This window comes from Lycium barbarum, chromosome 3 (assembly GCF_019175385.1).
Source record: "Lycium barbarum isolate Lr01 chromosome 3, ASM1917538v2, whole genome shotgun sequence".
NCBI lineage: Eukaryota > Viridiplantae > Streptophyta > Magnoliopsida > Solanales > Solanaceae > Lycium > Lycium barbarum.
The window spans coordinates 147,797,062-147,814,324 of record NC_083339.1 but is presented as its reverse complement, the minus strand read 5'-3'; the positions used below and the strand labels follow the sequence as shown (position 1 = coordinate 147,814,324).

The following is a 17,263-nucleotide window of genomic DNA, read 5'->3' as shown; positions in this document are numbered from 1 at the left end:
GTCATGGAATAGATGAAATAAATCAAAAAATTGTTCAAGAATGAAATCTTGTTGGAACTGTCCATATCCAGTTCATCCTTCGGAACCATATCACATCCCATTTAGTTGTTGCTCCTTCACAATCTGCTTGCTACGCCATTGGTTCCCATTTAGTTGTTTCTCCTTCACATTCTATTTCAAAATTCAACGATTTTCCTATCGTCTATGAACTTTTATTAGTTGTTTCGTTGAAGTGTGTTGAGGCAAACCTCTTGTTCACCCTGCCGAAACTTGAATATGTTTCTGCATGCATTATGAAGATGAGAACCAACCTAACTGGGTTGAAGGTGAACTTCCATCAAGTTTGCACGTGATAAGGCAGGTTATATGTTGTCAGAAAGATATTGCAGGTTATATGTTGTCAGAAAGATGTTTCCATTGAATAGTCCATTTTATAACGTGTTTTTGCCTTACGTTGTTGAAAATATTGTCCCAAAGAACAAACTTTATACATCAAAATGAAGAAAAATAAATCACATTAAGCAGCGATTTTTTTGCCTTGCGTTGTGGATGCGTCGCCTGAGAAGGGTGACGCACGATTAGTTGTCCTTACTATTATGCTTAAATAAATTGTCATCAGAGCTTTGGTAAGAGCATAATACATGACGTGTGACAATGTGACTATATTTACCTTATTGAGTTCAAACTTTGCAGTAAACAAAAGTTGCGTTAACTGGTCTTTGAGGATTTCTCCTTTTTTAAATATAGGCAACCCAAAACACGTGTGGTATTGTCTGCATTTGACACTCTGATTCTCTTACCGAGTCTGAAAGTTTTGAAGCTTCGACACTAGTCATCACTCTCAGCAGTCTGGGTTTGGCTTTTATCTTTTTTTTTCTTTCTTGGCACGCTACATAGAGAACACAGGAGCAAATGCAACGTGCAAATTTTAGTGGTTGTAAAAAGGAAATCTACTCACCAATGACTCATTCAGACTTCAAGGTATTGTACATACAACAAAAAGAGGAAACTATTATGGAAACGAGAACATTTACAATAAGAATCACCCATAAACAACAACTTTCAAATGCTTTACTTGAGCCGAAGGTCTATCGGAAACAACCTCTCTATATCTACAAGGTAGGGGTAAGGGCTGGGTACAGTCTACTCTCCCTAGACCTCAATTGTGGAATTGCACTGGGCAAACCTTAAAGAATTCCAAATCACAGCTTTCAATGTTTGAGCACAATCCACAATTGAAGAAGAAAAAAAAAAAAAAGAGAAAAGATGAAAAGGAATAAGGGAAGTGACACAATTCTAGAGCTGAAAAGGAATAAGGGATGTGACACAATTCTAGAGCTGAAACATTTATTGATAAATTTTTTATTCACCTAAAAAGTTACCACCAAGTATGATGTCACACAATTGTAGAGTTGAAGCAAGCTGCTTTTGATAGGGAACTACATCCTACAAAGGAACCTTTCTTTTTCTGTTTTCACATGGCTTCTGGTTATGTCGTCGACACTGCAGCAACCAGAAAGGGCCATTGTTAACTCAAGTTCATTCTTGAGCATTTGAATAACCTGCTTTACCCCTCGCTCCCCCTTAGTTGCCAAGCCATACACAACCGCTCGACCAATCTGGAGGAATATGTTTTAGACTAAGTCAAAGAGCAAATCCATGGAAGGAACAAGGTAGAGCTTAAAAACTGAATAAATAGCAGGTAATTTTTTTCAAGTAAGTTCACCAGAACAGCTTTTGCGCCCAGTGCTAAGGCCTTGAATATGTCTGTTCCTCGTCTAACTCCTCCATCAAAAAATACTGGAACTTTATCTTGAACAGCGTGGACAACCTGAAACCATTGAGATATGTGGGTATAATACACATGTAAAATGATAGGGGTCCGCTTGGACTTGTGACTCGAGTTTGGATTTCAACCAAATTTTATTAGATGTCCATTCAAATACAAAGGATTAAACTTGTGAATTTGAGACACGTAGATGACTCCAATAACTAGCTGTAAGGACCCTTTTGATCTTGCTGTGGAACTCAAACATTAAGGCAGCCGCATTCAACCATGTCCAGGAATCCTTGCTATATATTTGACAGGTCATAAAACTTACATATTTCCTCCAAAGTATGTTATATCTGTGGCTTTATTTTTAGGAAGCAAGATCATAAAGCTTCCTTCCTTTTTCTTTTTCTTTCCATAAGCTATAAATGTAAAACTGAAAAGCCAATTTACATTGAGAGTTCTATACTGACAAACTTTTGTGCTTAAATTGTTTACAAAGGCCTAGTATATTTTATTCAATGACCCTATACCAAATATAACAGATCGCCTCTGTGTTATTTCAGAATTGCCCATGTATACAGAGGGTCATATACCTCTATTCATTTTGTAAAGACCCCTTTTAACTAATTTCCTCCTCAAAATATTACCGTTAAGAGTCTAAAAAGCTAGTCCAGTTAACTTACCAACATTTTTGTAAAAGACAACATCAAACATATCAGGAAGATAGGGAATAACCTCTTCAAGAACAGAAATAGTAGCTGGAGCATAATCTAGTTGCCGAGCTCCATGGTTAGAGACAATAATTCCTGCAACCCCTGCTTCAATTGCTTTTATTGCTGCAAAAAATAGAATATGCCAAGTCTCAAGATTAAATGTTGACTTAGTGAAATTTGGTAGGAGAATTTGAAGTTTTGTTCAGTAATAATAATTATACCATCTTCACCAGTGAGAACACCCTTAATCAGAACTGGCAAGCTGGTAATTGATTTTAACCACGTTATATCCTGCAAAATTTTTGGAGCATAAAAGGTTCAGAAAAGAATGCAGTTGATGATATTTGTATTTAGTAAGAAATGAGAATCTGATTCTCTTATTTTTGTTCTTTGTAGCTCAGAAATTTTACTTATTTTGACCTGTGTTCTCATGTGGTATTAAGGAACAAATGAATAAACTTTCAAATTTTGTACCTTCCAACAAAGAGAAGCATCAAAAGTTCCTGCAGCAAAGGCTTCAATATTTGAGCCCTTGTCCTGTAGAGTTTTATTAGTAGATTAGGAAGCATGATCTACAACATGAATAATGGAATTTCTGCATATCAAACTAATGAACATGAACGTGAATGCATATAAAGCAGCAGCACGTAGATGAGTACAGAAGCATTGTACACCATATTCAACAAACAGAAGTAGCAGATAAGTGCAGTCAAATAGGATAACTTCTGTAGACAAACTATCGTACTGAGGATGTAATTTCAGGTTCAAACGAGAAAAAACTCAAAAAGGGGGGAAAAGGAGAAGCAAGGTTTAGGGCAAAGCTTGTGTTAATCACTTAATTGCAATTACGTACATTGTAATAAGCAGAAGTATGTTTTCTCAAAGTCAAGCGTAATAACAACTAGTGAAAAGAGGTCATTCAGAAAGAACACCATATTTAGTAGGGAAAACCAGCCAATTAGGGACAGTTTAGTCAGAGAAAATAAATTTTGTTTCCTAAATGAGTTACAAATTCTCCTCTTTCAGTTTAACAGGTGATTTTGTCTATAAAGCCAGAATACATGGTTTTACTTACAGAAGCATATTCAGTTGATATAAGACCTTCGAAGTTCTTCAACTGAGGAGCAACCATCCTGCAATTTTAACGCTTCTCTTACTAGATCAACATAGAACTACCAAAACCTTTAGGAATTCCTAAAATTTTCTGAAGCTATGCTGTCCAGATAAGATGATATAAGAACCGCAAAAAACTTTGTTCGCTAGACTTGAATGGTAGCAGAAGGATATATAACTTACTTATTCTCAATATCTGCCTCCCTTCTACCAAGCCTCGGAGTATCAGCAGTAAGAATAATAGCCCTAAACCCATTCTTCTCAGCTCTATGTACCATAAGTGCTGTTATATCCCTCCTTTTATAAACCTATTGACAAAAGAAATTTAACTTTCTGTTTCAATACACAAAAACAAGTAAAGATACATGGAGATCATGATAGTTAAGAAAACATTTACGTATATTTGGAAAAAGCGAACAGCATTGCAGCTAGAAGCAACCTCCTCCACTGTGCAGCTTGACATATATGACAGTCCCTATAACCAAGAGAACTCAGTAATTAGGGGTGTCAAAATTAGCCCATGAAAATATGGCTGCACAAATTCAGCCCAACCTGCCCATTTGACACCCCTAACTCAGTATCCACACGGCAGAACAGGAAATTGATCTGCTTCGGGAAAATATTACCATAATAACGTCACATGCTGCAGCTCCTGTAGCTGTTGCAACTTCTCCTGGCATAAATACAACAGCTTTCTGGAATCAGAACTGCGTACATAGTACATTAAGCTAAGCCACTAGGGAGATAATTGATTTAATACAAACCTTCAGTATGTGCCAATTTATGCATGGCCGTTGGGGCAATCATAATAGGAGCCGACGTCTTGTAACCTAGTATGGTAGTTGACATGTCTATTCTGCTCACATCAACAAGTATTCTTGGCCGAATACTGAGTTTTTGAAAAGTTAGTGCTGGATATTTACGTCCGCTGACAACTAAAGAGAAAGGAATTACAAACTTACGTGATTCTATAAAATGCTTCTACATTTTCTTTTAGCGTGTGCTGGTCCTCAGCTCCACCAGTAAAGTAATCATAGTACATCTTCGGAAGGGCTTGCCTTGCAAGCTCTTGGAATTCTTTCACATTAACTGGTTCCTCTGCCATTTAGCCTGCACCTGCACCTGCACAACACAAGCATTGATATGTTCCACTCCTCGCATTGTAAGATCTTTGATCTTCCTCTATCTACTTCATATTAAAAGTGTCAAAACAGGATTATTGAGTTTATGGGTTCTGAATTCTAGAAAAGGCAACTTATTGGTTCTGAATAAACTATTTATGCATATTAAGTGAATTTCTTAGAACACATACAGTGTTTGACCAAAACTACTGGTTCCTACCGAACTCGTAACTGGAACTCTAGCTCCATCCCTACTTGTACGACAACAATGAATCAAGAGACTCGGAAAAGCGTCAATCTTTTCATCCCCCAAATAACCAGGGATAGGTGGGTGGTACATTCTAACCATTGAGCTACTACTTCGTGAGGCCAGAGATTTCATATAACAAATTCCACTTTTGAAAATGTTAATGAATGTGGAAATGAAATTAGGGTTCGAATTGAGGAGAATTAAGAGCCTGTTTGGATGGGCTTATGCCTATAAGCTGCAAACAGCTTATAAGCTGCAAACAGCTTATAAGCTGCTTTAGATAAGTTAAGTCAAATGAGCCCAATTATTTTTTTGAGCTTATTTTAAGCACAAAATGACTTTAAGCTGGCCAACCAAACACTCAAAAAAGCTGAAAACAACTTATAAGCAATTTACAAGCAACTTATAAGCCCATCCAAACGGGCTCTAAGTGAATTGGGGATTTTAGTCTGAGGTGTAAGTAGATACACGTGTCAATGGATCACTGGGTCACTCATCCACGTGGGCAGCTGTGTCACCTAAAGGAACGGCCAAGATCAGAAGGCAATCAACGGTGGAGATCCATTCAGTTAGAATAATTAGTTGGGCCATTAAATAACAGCTTTGGGGGAAAGGCCCAGGCAGTTATCCATTTTTCTGGTATTGATCTTCTCACCCATTTCTATTCTTCTCTCTTCTTCTTCCTTCTTCTTCTTCTTCTCTTCTATTCTAACCCTAATCTCCATTAACAGGTTACTTGGAGCTTGTGGATTAATTGGATTTGTCTTTCCATTTTGGTCCATCAATTCCTAGTTCTTCTATTCTCAATTCCACTGTATTGTACCACAATTGAATCAATAAATCTGCCTTTTGTCTCAATTACTATTTCAATCGCAAATTCATTTTTATTAGTACCAGTCCATTACAGAAAAAATGAACAGTTTGCCAAGTATGCCATTTAATCACTCAGTTTTTGATTGATTTCTCATATGATCGCTCAACTAATAGTTATTATCTCAGAAAGTCACCTTTCTTCTTGAATTCAATTTTCTTCAACAAAGGAAGGACTTCCTGAGATAACAACTAGTATCAATTAAGTGACAATCTGATAAATCAACTCAATTCTTTAGGTAGAGAACGAATCCTTTGTAACAAGGAAGATAAATCCAAGATCAAAGGGGTAGCATTAAATACATATAAGAGCATCGTGATAATGAACTAGACCATTTTATGATTCATATTCAGACATCACATCATTTGATCAAAATATAGCAGTACATATATCTCCAGAGTTTTTCTTTTTAAAAACGGAAGAAGCTTTCTTACTATTTCAAACTGCAAGTCGTATAAAAAATGGTGACCAATAACACTACGAAACAAACATCAAACGTGAAAATTTGTTAAATTGGTCTCTCTTTACTTATAAGTTGGGTGGTGATCCTCCACAGGGGATTTTTTTTTTTTTTTAATGGAAGATGGCAATTTGTGGGATTCTGTAAGAAACAAAGCAAATACGGAGGAAAAAATAATTTGAGTTTTGGAAAGTAAAAAACAGTTTTAGTACAGTACCTCCTTCTCCTTCGTGGTAGTTGAACTTAGAAAAACTAAGTCAGCATAAATATTTAACGCTGTTCAGCTTAGAAGAATTGTTGTATTTCATTTAAAGGACCGCTTTTTTTCTAACAGAACTTGTTACATGTTTAGCAATATCCTAAGTTATCTGTTTGTGTGTTTTGTCTTTTAGTACCTTTTCTAATCATTAGCAGTATTATAATCTCTCATCTGTTTCAAGGGATTATACAAATGCTAGAGGAGTGAATAAAAAAGAACAAAAGCATGTGCTGACAATTAAGATAGAAACATGGCAAATGACAATGAGTGAAGGTAAAATATTGTAGTCCATCATCTTTTTTCGTATCTTCCCGTGGATTTCATAATTCTTATCTTGGTCATTTTAATTTTAAATGCATAAGGAAAGACTCACATATAGAACTCATTTGTTTGCACTTATTGAAGGTCTGAATCTGAATGGTTCAAACCTTACGCCATTAAGTGTATTTATTCGCATTAAGATCTAAACACATATTGGGTCTAAATAGATCTTAATCATTAAGATGTTGAACCAAGTCTTAATGATATTAAGAGGTAGTTTTGTATGAAACTTTTTTATCACCAGCTCCAACCCCAGCCCTCCACGTCAACCCCACCCCACCCACTCTCCACTCCAACCCCCACTCCCCACCACCAATCCCTATCCCACACCACCAACCCCCATTTCCCACCACCAACCCTACCCCATACCACCCACCCCTCACTCCCCACTACCCCCACTCCCCACTACCCCCACCACCAACCCCTACCCCATACCACCCACCCCCACTCCCCACTACCCCCACCAACCCCACCCTCACTTCCCACCAACCCCACCCTCACTTCCCACCAATCCCACTCCCTACTAACTCCGCACTCACTACCTCCCACCCCTCACCCCAACCACCCACCAGCCACTCACCCCTCCACCCCCCACTCACCACCTACAAAGACTACAAACATCTCCATCATGACTAGTAAACATAAATGTTTCATTTTTTTTAATCAAATAATATTTTTTAATTAAATTTGTATTTTTATTTTCTACTATTTAGTTACTTTTTAATTTGAATTGTATATTTATTATTTTTAAATAAATACATTATGCACATTAAGATATTGAAAAAACAAACAGTCTTAATCATTCAGTATTCAGACCTAAAGATAACATCTTAATCATTCAGATGTGCATTCAGATTCAAACGTTTTAATCATAATGAAAACAAATGAGGCCATAGAGTCACATGAGTTGACCGACTCTCCTACTTTTTTTTTTTTTGTTAAATACACAATTGCTGGCCAATGATCCTGTAGAAATTGATTCTAAATATTCTGCCTTTTTTCCTTTGATAAGGTTAACAATGACAAGGGAAAAAGCTAGAACATAATATGTGAATCAAAGACTCATCACATGACAAAAAGAAAGACAACAGACTAACTTATAATATATGAGATGCTAAAGATTTGTCCTTCTACAAACACCTTCAAATCAGCAAGGCAGCCGCTCCAGCTCCTTTTTAGAATGGGCAGGTACTTCAGGAGCACAATATGTATGTCACATATCTATAGAAACTGAAGCCTACGCAGAAGCTCAAAGCCAAAGCTCTAAGTAACAATTCTACGTTCAGCATGTAACCAAAAACCGGCACTAGTAATCCCAACAATACGTCTTTTCCTCCAATGTCATAGGCTACGTGCATGAAGTGCGCAAAGGTATAAAAATATATTGTGAAGACTAGCAGTAGAAGGAGATACCCATAATTGAATTCCAAAAGGTGATGCAAGGCTGCTGCTATTATCATAGGGATGACCTCAATCATAAATTTCGCCTTGGCACCCATTAACTTGAAAGGCATGTCGCGATACCAATAAACAATCGAGTGCATCAAAGTGAAATGAGTTATTAGGGCCCCCGTAGAGAAAATCACGTGGAGAGCCGCCAAGGTCATGCTACGACTTGGATCAACCATAAAATTCGATAGAGCAAGGCACATGCAAAACCAGGAAAGATTACCAAAAATAGACCACCATACATCATTACCATAAAGGGTACGCCCACCACGGTACCATGGCCAGGCCCACCTAAACTTTTTGAAAGATGAAACCACGGCGTTGAAGTTTTGAGAGAAAAACGTCCATATGCCGAGGAAGAGGCTACGGGGAGAGAGTGTGAGAACTTCTTCACCCATGCGGCTGATTGATAGATCGGAAAGATCCATATTAGTTTTCATCATCATCCAACACCAACACCGAGATAACCTCAAAATCGAAACTATTTTTACTTATGACTTTAATATCCTTCCTTCCTTCAGAGAGAGAGAGAGAGTGGTTATGAAGAGCCGACTCTCCTACTAATTAGTATAGAAGCGATAGAAGTGAATCCGAGAGGAGCTTCCCGCCATGTAAATTGACGGAAAAGCCCTCGGTCTCAATGATATTTTCCGTAATACCTGTGTAGCTAAAAAGTGAGTGCTTCAGTTTTTTTAGCTGTGAGCCCTATTTGCAAATGCCTGACAATTCAATTCTCTTTTCAAGCCAGTTAACTTACTCTCGTTGTTTGATTTCATTTCATTTATAAACATGTGTGGGATTAATTTTGTATATCAAATAATTTCTGCAGCAGTTAACAAATATTTGCATTTTTCCTTCTACAAAACTTTTGTACATCTCAGTAATATTTATTTGTGATACATCTCTGTATGGCTTTTACTACCTTCATGATAAAAAGGAATAATGAACATTTGTTTTGTCTTGGGCTATAACAATTTTCAATATTTAATATTCTAAAAATCCTTATTTTAGTTTTAAAGTTTCACTGAAACTGATGCATTAACATTTTTAATTGAAAATATCAAATAACTAAAATTTATTAATGAAAACTTATGATAGTGAAATTATAAATTAAGGATAGACTAATTATTTTGTACTACATCTATCTCATTATATATGGCACAATTACCATAATGAGATTCTAACAAGAATGTCACTATGAAATTTAAATTTATTTTATTAACTCTCAAAGTTATGAAATTTGATGTTCGAAATTTAAATTTAAAATTAAAATTAAATAGCTTGACCCAAAGGGAGGCGACAATACTTTTATAACTTAATGTTTAAATTTAATTATTTGTCACACAAATCATCCATCGTTTAGTCTTAAACTCATAAATTAATAATAAATATGTGGATATTTTATTATTTTGTAAAAGATTATATTGAGAGATTTTAATCCTTCTAATAGCATCACTTTTGAATTTCATCATAATTTTACATCCTTTAATTTACACTGAATAATCATGAAAATATACTTTTAAAAAGAATTAGTCACCATGTTGGGAGCACGGGCTCCATCTTTTGAATGCATTGGCCCCACTTGAAATTTTTAATCGTCTTTCATAGGCATTTAGCTATTTTCTTCCCAATTTAGCTAACGATGGGAACATTTTGAGCGAGTATGATTACTTGTTGTGAATGCTATGGTTATTTATGCCAAAACAGTTGTAAGATCTATCGATGGATACTAAAAGTTCATTCTTAATTTTGCACCAGAAAGAAATAAGAAAATAACATAAAGAGAAAGTACATATGAAATTAAAAGGGGAAAACTTAATCCAAGGCTTCAAATCAAGGTTTTAAACAATAATGAACAATAAAGTTTTGTTGTATGCAAGAGCAAAATCATCGTGTAACATAAACTAAAAGCTACTAAAGGAATAAGCTGGTTAATGCACATTACACGTGCTATCCCTTGCAAGTGGTATATAAGATCAAGCAAAGGTCTGATGGCACTGTTGAGACTTGAGAGGTATAAAGCTAGAATTGTTATCAGAGGTGACACCCAAAAGGAAAGCATAGATTACACTAAAACATTCTCTCCAGTTGTAAAATTGACTACTGTCAAGTGTCTCTTGTCATTAGCAGTTAAGAGAAACTGGACTGTTTTTCAACTTCATGTTAACTATGCCTTCCTCCATGGTGATCTCCATGAGGATGTTTACATGAGAATACCTCCTGGTCTTTAGGTTTCTTCTTCCTCTTCATCCACTCCTTTGGTTTGCAAGCTCAAGAAATCACTATATGGCCTCAAACAGGCTTCTAGACAGTGGTTTTCTAAACTGTATGAAGTCTCCAGAGGCTACATATCTAGCAAAAATGATTATTCCCTCTTCACCAAGTCTTCAGGGGATTCTTTAGTTGTTCTTGTTGTCTATGTTGATAATATATTACTGGCTGGATCTGATATTGCTGAAATGACCAGTGTCAAAGCATTCTTAGATGCTCAATTTAGGATCAAAGATCTGGGTCTTGTCCATTATTTTTTGGGTTTGGAAATTGTTCCTCATTCAGGTGGTTATCTTATGAATCAACACAAGTTCACATCTGATTTACTAGAGGAGTTTCATTGTTCTCATTTCACTCCTATTTCTTCTCCCTTGGACTCATCTCTCAAGTTGGATTCAGATGTCGGTGACCTTATTCATGATCCTAGTTCTTATAGGAGACTCATTGGCAAGCTTAATTTTCTACAACATACTAGGCGTGATATCTCTTTCTCTATACAACACCTTAGTCAATTTTTGCATTGTCCACAAGTACCACACGTGCTTGTTGCTCTCCATGTTCTGAAGTATCTCATGTCTGCTCCTGATTTGGGTATTGTATTGAACTTTTCTTCTGATTGTTCTCTTGTGGCATTTTCTGATTCTAACTGGGCTTATTGTCCCACTTCAAGAAGATCTGTTACTGGGTTTTATATAACTCTCGGTGGTTGCCTTGTGTCTTGGAAGTGCAAGAAACAACCCACCATTGCCCTGTCATCTGCTGAGGCCGAGTATAGGCCTTACGCAAGGTGGTAGATGAGATTGTTTGGTTGATTAGGCTGCTTGGTGACGCTGGTCTTTCTATTACAAAGCCTGTTCCTATTCATCGTGACAGCCAGGCTGCTCTTTAGATTGCTAAAAATCCAGTATTCCATGAGCGAACAAAGCATATCGAGATTGACTGCCACTATGTTCGTGATTGTTTGCACTCATCTCTTATCTCTCTTCATTATGCTCGCAGTTCTGATCAGCTGGCTGATATTATGACAAAGGCTTTGCTAGGACCTCTACATCAAAATTTGTTGGGCAAGCTGGCAGTGTGCACACCCTCCAGCTTGAGGGGCGGTGTTGGCATGAACCCAATTAAGTCAAGGTCCAAGTAATCATAGACCCAATTGTCAATGTGTTTTAACAATGCCAGTGTTCAAAATTAATAAAATATATTCGCTCACTTTCAGGATTACTTTCGTACTTCATGGCATTCTTTCTTGGCTTACAAGTTTTACTCACTCACCTAAACATGTATGGTTATGGCTGAGGCAGATACTATCACCTCAAAATGGTTTGGATTTTTAAACACACTTAAAAAAGAAAGTAAGACAAACTAATTAAAGGGTGTACTTTCTTTTAATGATAAATAACTTATATAAACTGTGAGGCAAGCTTATATTGCGAACACAAGAAAAATTCTTTTACGAAGCCAAATCTGAGGAAACACCTTGATTATTTAACTAAGCTTGAGCTCTGCGGTGGCATTTGTTGTTTCCCGACTCTATTGCGTCTCCTATACTTCGGAATTTGAAGTTAAGAGTCCAACAAGTAGGTCTATAGAAATAGGACCGTTGATTATAGGTTACCAAGCAATGCTATCAAATAGAATTAACTGCATTTTTGTACGTACATCTTGAACTCATTTAAGAAACAGAGGATGAAAACTACATCCTACATAGGAATCTCTCTTTCTCTGTCTTAACATTGCTTCTGGTAATGTCATCCACAGTGCAGCATCCAGCAAGAGCCATTGTCAGCTCCAGTTCACTCTTGAGCATCTCAATTACTTGCTTTACCCCAGACTCCCCCTTAGCTGCTAGGCCGTAGATGACTGGTCGACCAATCTGCAAGAATATATAAAAATTATATACACTGTCAGCATATATGAGTTAAATCCATTTCTTTAAAGCATTTAAGTTTACCAGAACAGCTTTGGCGCCTAGTGCTAACGCCTTGAATATGTCTGTTCCTCGCCTAATTCCTCCATCAAGCAGAACCGGTACTTTACCTTGAACAGCTTGGACCACCTAAAACCATTAGAGATTAAGGAGGAATATATGAAAGTCAAGCAAAGGACATGCCAAAAAGATGTGTTTGCTATATTTGGATTAAAGAGGAAATTTCAAATTTATAAATCTTAAGCTTTTAACATTTCAAATTGTTGAAGCGTGTGATCATCTCATCTAAAAACTCAAGTTGTTAAACAAAGCACACTTTTATTTAGTGTACTTTATTTAGTACAAGATATCAAACATTTAAGGAAGGAAATCACCTCTTCAAGAACAGAAATAGTAGCTGGAGTATAATCTAGTTGTCGAGCTCCATGGTTAGAGACAATAATTCCTACAACTCCTGCTTCAATTGCTTTTATTGCTGAGAAAAATAGAATATGCCAAATCTCAAGATTAAATGCTCACTTAGTGAATCTTGGTAGGAGAATTTGAAGTTTTGTACAGTAATAATAATTATACCGTCTTCACCAGTGAGAACGCCCTTGATCAGAATTGGCAACTTGGTAATTGATTTTAGCCACGCTATATCCTGCGAAGTTTTTGGAGAATGTGACTGTGAAAGGATTAAAGAACACAGTGGATCATATTCTTATCGAACTTTAAAAACCATGAAACTAGATCTGATACTTCTCAAATGTACTTTGTATCTCAGCTATGTTACATATTTTACCATATGTTGATACCCTGCGAGATTTGAGTTCATGGATCAAGACTGTTTTTCATAATATCTTCTAATGTGGTATTAAGGAACGCATATATTTAATTTTAAATCTTGTACCTTCCAGCAAAGCGAAGGATCAAGAGTTCCTGCAGCGTATGCTGCAAGATTTGAGCCTTTGTCCTGCATTATTGTATAAGCGGATTAGTAAGCATAGTCTACACTACATTCAAGTTATATATCTATGATGAATAATGGAATTTTGCTTATTCCTACAAACTAAGATTGTTTCTTTAATGAGTTTCAAGTTTTGTCTTTCTTTAATGAGTTTCAAGTTTTGTCTGTTTCAGCTTAACATGTACTCCCTCCGTCCCAAAAAGATTGTCCCCTTTTGACTTGGCACAAAGTTTAATAAATAAAGGAAGACTTTTGAAATGTGTGGTCCAAAACAAACCTTAGATATTTGTGTGACTGTAAATCATCTCATAAAGTTAAACTGTTTCTAAATATAGAAAGGTGACAATGTTTTTGGGACAGACTAAAAAGGAAAGGAGGACAATCTTTTTGGGACAGAGGGAGTAGTACTTTGTCTAGTAATTGCTTTTAGTAAAAAGCCAGAATATTTATGGTTTTACTTACAGAAACAACTTCAGTTGATATAAGACCTTCAAAATTCCTCAACCTGGGTGAAATCATCCTGCAACTCCGACTCTTAGTATATCAAACACGGTATTACTAAAATAAACTCCTTAAGTATTAAAAGGATGAAACAGACTTCTTCCGGATTAGATTGAAAAGAATTTAAGCATAAAAGGACATATAACTTACTTATTCTTTACATCAGCCTCCCTTCTGCCAAGCCTCGGAGTATCACCAGTGAGAATTATAGCCCTGAAGCCATTGCTTTCAGCTCTATGCACCATAAGTTCTGTTATATCTCTCCTTTTGTAAACCTATTGACAAAAAAAAAAACTCCCTATCTGTTAACAGAAGCACAAAAATCAGTGAAGATATATGATGATGAGAGTTCGGGATAATAAGAGTTACATAGGTTTGAAAAAAGCGAACAGCATTGCAGCTTGAAGCAACCTCCTCGATTGTGCATGTGGACGTAAATGACATTCCCTATAATCAAGAGAACTCAGTCATCCATTTTGAGACGTAATATAAATAAGTAATCAACATGTGCTTTAACAGCTTAAGCTTTTAGATGAGGCACCAAAATTGGAAATGAATATTTTACCATGATAACATTACATGCTGCAGCACCTCTAGCTGTTGCAACTTCTCCTGGCATAAATACAACAGCTTTTTGGAATAAGAGCCACACCACATGTTCCGCTAAGAGACTAGTGCACTAATTGATTTTATCCGAACCTTGAGGATGTGCCAATTGATGCGACGAAGTTGGAGCAACTATAATTGGAGCTGATGTCTTGTGACCGAGTATAACAGTTGACATGTTTATTCTGCTCACATCAACAAGTATTCTTGGCCGAATACTGAGTTTCAGAAAGGTTAGTAGCGCTGCCATTTCCAAATCAAGAGCAAGAACTACGTACAAACTTACGTGATTCTGTGAAATGCTTCTATATTTTCTTTGAGTGTGCACTGATCCTCAGCTCCTCCAGCAAAGAAATCATAATACATCTTTGGAAGAGCTTCCCTAGCTAGCTCTTGAAATTCGTTCACATTAACTGGTTCCCCTATCATTTTAGCCTGCACACACGAGCATTCCTATATTAAATCCGTCTCGTATAGTTGAACTTTGTGTTCAATATCCCTCAGGTTTGTTTAGGTATAACTTGAATTTATCGAACAAATTAATTACTCCAGAACATAAACTCAAGATCAAAAGATAGGAGTACTTGACACTACATGCACATAAGAGTAGCAGGATAATGAACTAGCCCATAATATAATTCAGACTCGGATATCACATCCAATTTGGAAATCCAAAGTTTTACCAGATACTGTGGCTAAGCATAGACAGGAACAAACAACAAACAAGAAAATTGTGAAACTGGTTGTTGAGGAGACATAATTTAAGTAATTAAAAATATGCTCCTGTGATAGTTTAACCTTTTGGATGAGATGGTCCATTACTTCAATATGGTATTAGAGGAGGCGAGAGGTCCTAGGTTCAAATCTCTCCACCACCCAAAAAGCAAAATTATGTTTCCACTCCTGAGGGGCGTGTTGAGATAGGGGCGGATCTAGCGTTGAAGTTATAGGCTCGACAGAAGTTAGTAACTTTGGCTCAAACCCTGTATTTGTATTAAGAAATCCAGTTAATATGTATGGATAACCTATCCCAAACTCAATTGTCATCCACAAACTTAAAATTCTGAATCGGTCTATGTATCGAGACATATAATATATTTGCAGAAGGAAGAACAAATACATATGGAGAAAACAAAAACTCAGATCAGAATTTAATGTTTGCAATTTAAAGCATATGGTACCTGTAGGATACAGAGAAGAGTTCACGTCTCCACTCACACCCTGTTTTCTAGCACTTAGAAGTTCACTGCTCAATTAGCTAATGGCTGTAGTTGAACTAATTAGAGATAGCCTTTTGAATTGCGGTTGCGTGCACAATCCACTTATCAACTTGGATAACTTTCTTTAACACAACTTGCAAATGATTAGCAGCATTTCAATCAGTGATTTTGGAAGTTTCTAATTTGTCTTTTAATACTATAGTAAGAGCCCGTTTGGATGGGCTTATGCTCATAAGCTGTTTGTAGCTTATAAGCTAAAAAAAATAAGTTGGTAGTCTAACTTATTTTTTTGGCTTATAAGCTGCTTTAAATAAGCTAAATTAAATAGACACAATTATTTTTTTGAGCTTATTTTAAGCATAAAATGACTTTAAGCTGGTCAGTCAAATACTCAAAAAAGCTGAAAACAGCTTATAAGCAACTTATAAGTCAATCCAAACGCTTATAAGCAACTTATAAGCCAATCCAAACGGCTCAGTATTCTAATCTATACGAGTGAAAGAAAGGGTCTACTTTTGTCCATTTCATGTGATTGCCTAAGAATTGTAACTTCATGGGATTTCCGTATCGATGCAATGATGCAAAAGTCAAAATCAGATAAAGAACAACAAAAGAAATGAAGAAAGAAAGAAAGGCAGAGAGAAAAGGGGGGAAATGAAAGGTGAAAGGGACTTTCACAAGTATAACTTTAGGAGAAATATCTAATTTGGGAGAAAATGGTAAGTCATAAAGTTTAGGGAACTTTCACAAGAAAAGTAAATTATACAAATTACAATCACTTTCAATATTACTTATTGTGCCATTAGAGTAATAAACATAGTATACCTTAAAAGCTATCAATCCTCCCTCAATTATGGCTAGTCCTAAAATTTTACATTAATAAATGGTAACGTATTAAATATAATTACTCCTTTCCAAAATCTCACTCTCTCTCTCTCCTAGGCTGTCGTGGGGTCACACTGTGTAGAAAAGAAAAGCTAAGTTTTAATTAATATATATTTTCTAATTTAGAATGAACTTTATTATAAATAGATTCTTTTCAAATTAAAAATTGTAGACACATAGGGAATATTTACAAATGAATATCTAGTATAAACCCGACTTGAAAAAATGTTTTTCCCAAAAAGAAAAAATAGTATTTATCTAATTTTATTTTATTTGGAAAGTTATATTAATTCTCTCATGTCTCTTCCTATTTGAAAGAAAGAAAAAGTAAAAAAAGTATATGCATTAATGATAGTAACTCCTAAAAATATGTATTACAAAGATACTACAGAATCTAAAAAGTTGTAAACTATGTAAATAAATTGAAGTAAATTGTATTTGTATAATTTTTTGAAAGTAATTATAATTCTTTTAAATTACTTCTTTAAAAACTTGCATCCGTGTGATTTTCCCATTCTGTAACTCTGTGCATGCTCTATAAAGTTGATTTCCGAGAGAATTTGTCTTTTTATC

General features: G+C 35.9%; 3 protein-coding genes across 9 annotated transcripts; 1 reads left to right on the top strand and 2 right to left on the bottom strand.

Moving 5' to 3' along the window:
• Positions 1–771: 771 nt before the first annotated feature.
• On the bottom strand, positions 772–6,719 carry LOC132633513 (peroxisomal (S)-2-hydroxyacid oxidase GLO4). 5 transcript variants are annotated; one of them, XM_060349989.1, is made up of 12 exons: positions 6,520–6,719; positions 4,563–4,722; positions 4,365–4,489; positions 4,227–4,273; positions 3,998–4,075; positions 3,784–3,908; positions 3,563–3,620; positions 2,962–3,024; positions 2,709–2,778; positions 2,510–2,610; positions 1,727–1,831; positions 773–1,619 (listed from the first exon to the last, which is right to left on the bottom strand). In XM_060349989.1, exons 2-12 carry the CDS (start codon positions 4,703–4,705, stop codon positions 1,440–1,442), a joined length of 1,095 nt encoding a protein of 364 aa, XP_060205972.1. In that variant the 5' UTR covers positions 4,706–4,722; positions 6,520–6,719; the 3' UTR covers positions 773–1,439. The 5 variants fall into 5 exon arrangements, with proteins under 5 accessions (XP_060205974.1, XP_060205972.1, XP_060205973.1 ...); XM_060349990.1 differs by lacking the exon at positions 6,520–6,719 and adding an exon at positions 4,942–5,311 and having other exon boundaries at positions 4,563–4,716; XM_060349988.1 differs by lacking the exon at positions 6,520–6,719 and adding an exon at positions 4,913–5,310 and having other exon boundaries at positions 4,563–4,716.
• Positions 6,720–10,265: 3,546 nt separating this feature from the next.
• Positions 10,266–11,491, top strand: LOC132631542 (uncharacterized mitochondrial protein AtMg00810-like). The gene is made up of 3 exons (XM_060347112.1): positions 10,266–10,478; positions 10,563–11,371; positions 11,419–11,491. The coding sequence occupies exons 1-3, from the start codon at positions 10,266–10,268 to the stop codon at positions 11,489–11,491; spliced, it is 1,095 nt and encodes a 364-aa protein (XP_060203095.1).
• A 695-nt stretch (positions 11,492–12,186) lies between these two features.
• LOC132633512 (peroxisomal (S)-2-hydroxyacid oxidase GLO4-like) lies at positions 12,187–15,974 on the bottom strand. 3 transcript variants are annotated; one of them, XM_060349984.1, is made up of 13 exons: positions 15,767–15,974; positions 15,384–15,568; positions 14,872–15,020; positions 14,679–14,803; positions 14,545–14,591; positions 14,349–14,426; positions 14,130–14,254; positions 13,941–13,998; positions 13,422–13,484; positions 13,103–13,196; positions 12,904–13,004; positions 12,554–12,658; positions 12,187–12,475 (listed from the first exon to the last, which is right to left on the bottom strand). In XM_060349984.1, exons 2-13 carry the CDS (start codon positions 15,402–15,404, stop codon positions 12,296–12,298), a joined length of 1,146 nt encoding a protein of 381 aa, XP_060205967.1. In that variant the 5' UTR covers positions 15,405–15,568; positions 15,767–15,974; the 3' UTR covers positions 12,187–12,295. The 3 variants fall into 3 exon arrangements, with proteins under 3 accessions (XP_060205967.1, XP_060205968.1, XP_060205969.1); XM_060349985.1 differs by having other exon boundaries at positions 13,103–13,172; positions 15,767–15,968; XM_060349986.1 differs by lacking the exon at positions 15,384–15,568 and having other exon boundaries at positions 15,767–15,970.
• Between the last annotated feature and the right edge of the window lie 1,289 nt (positions 15,975–17,263).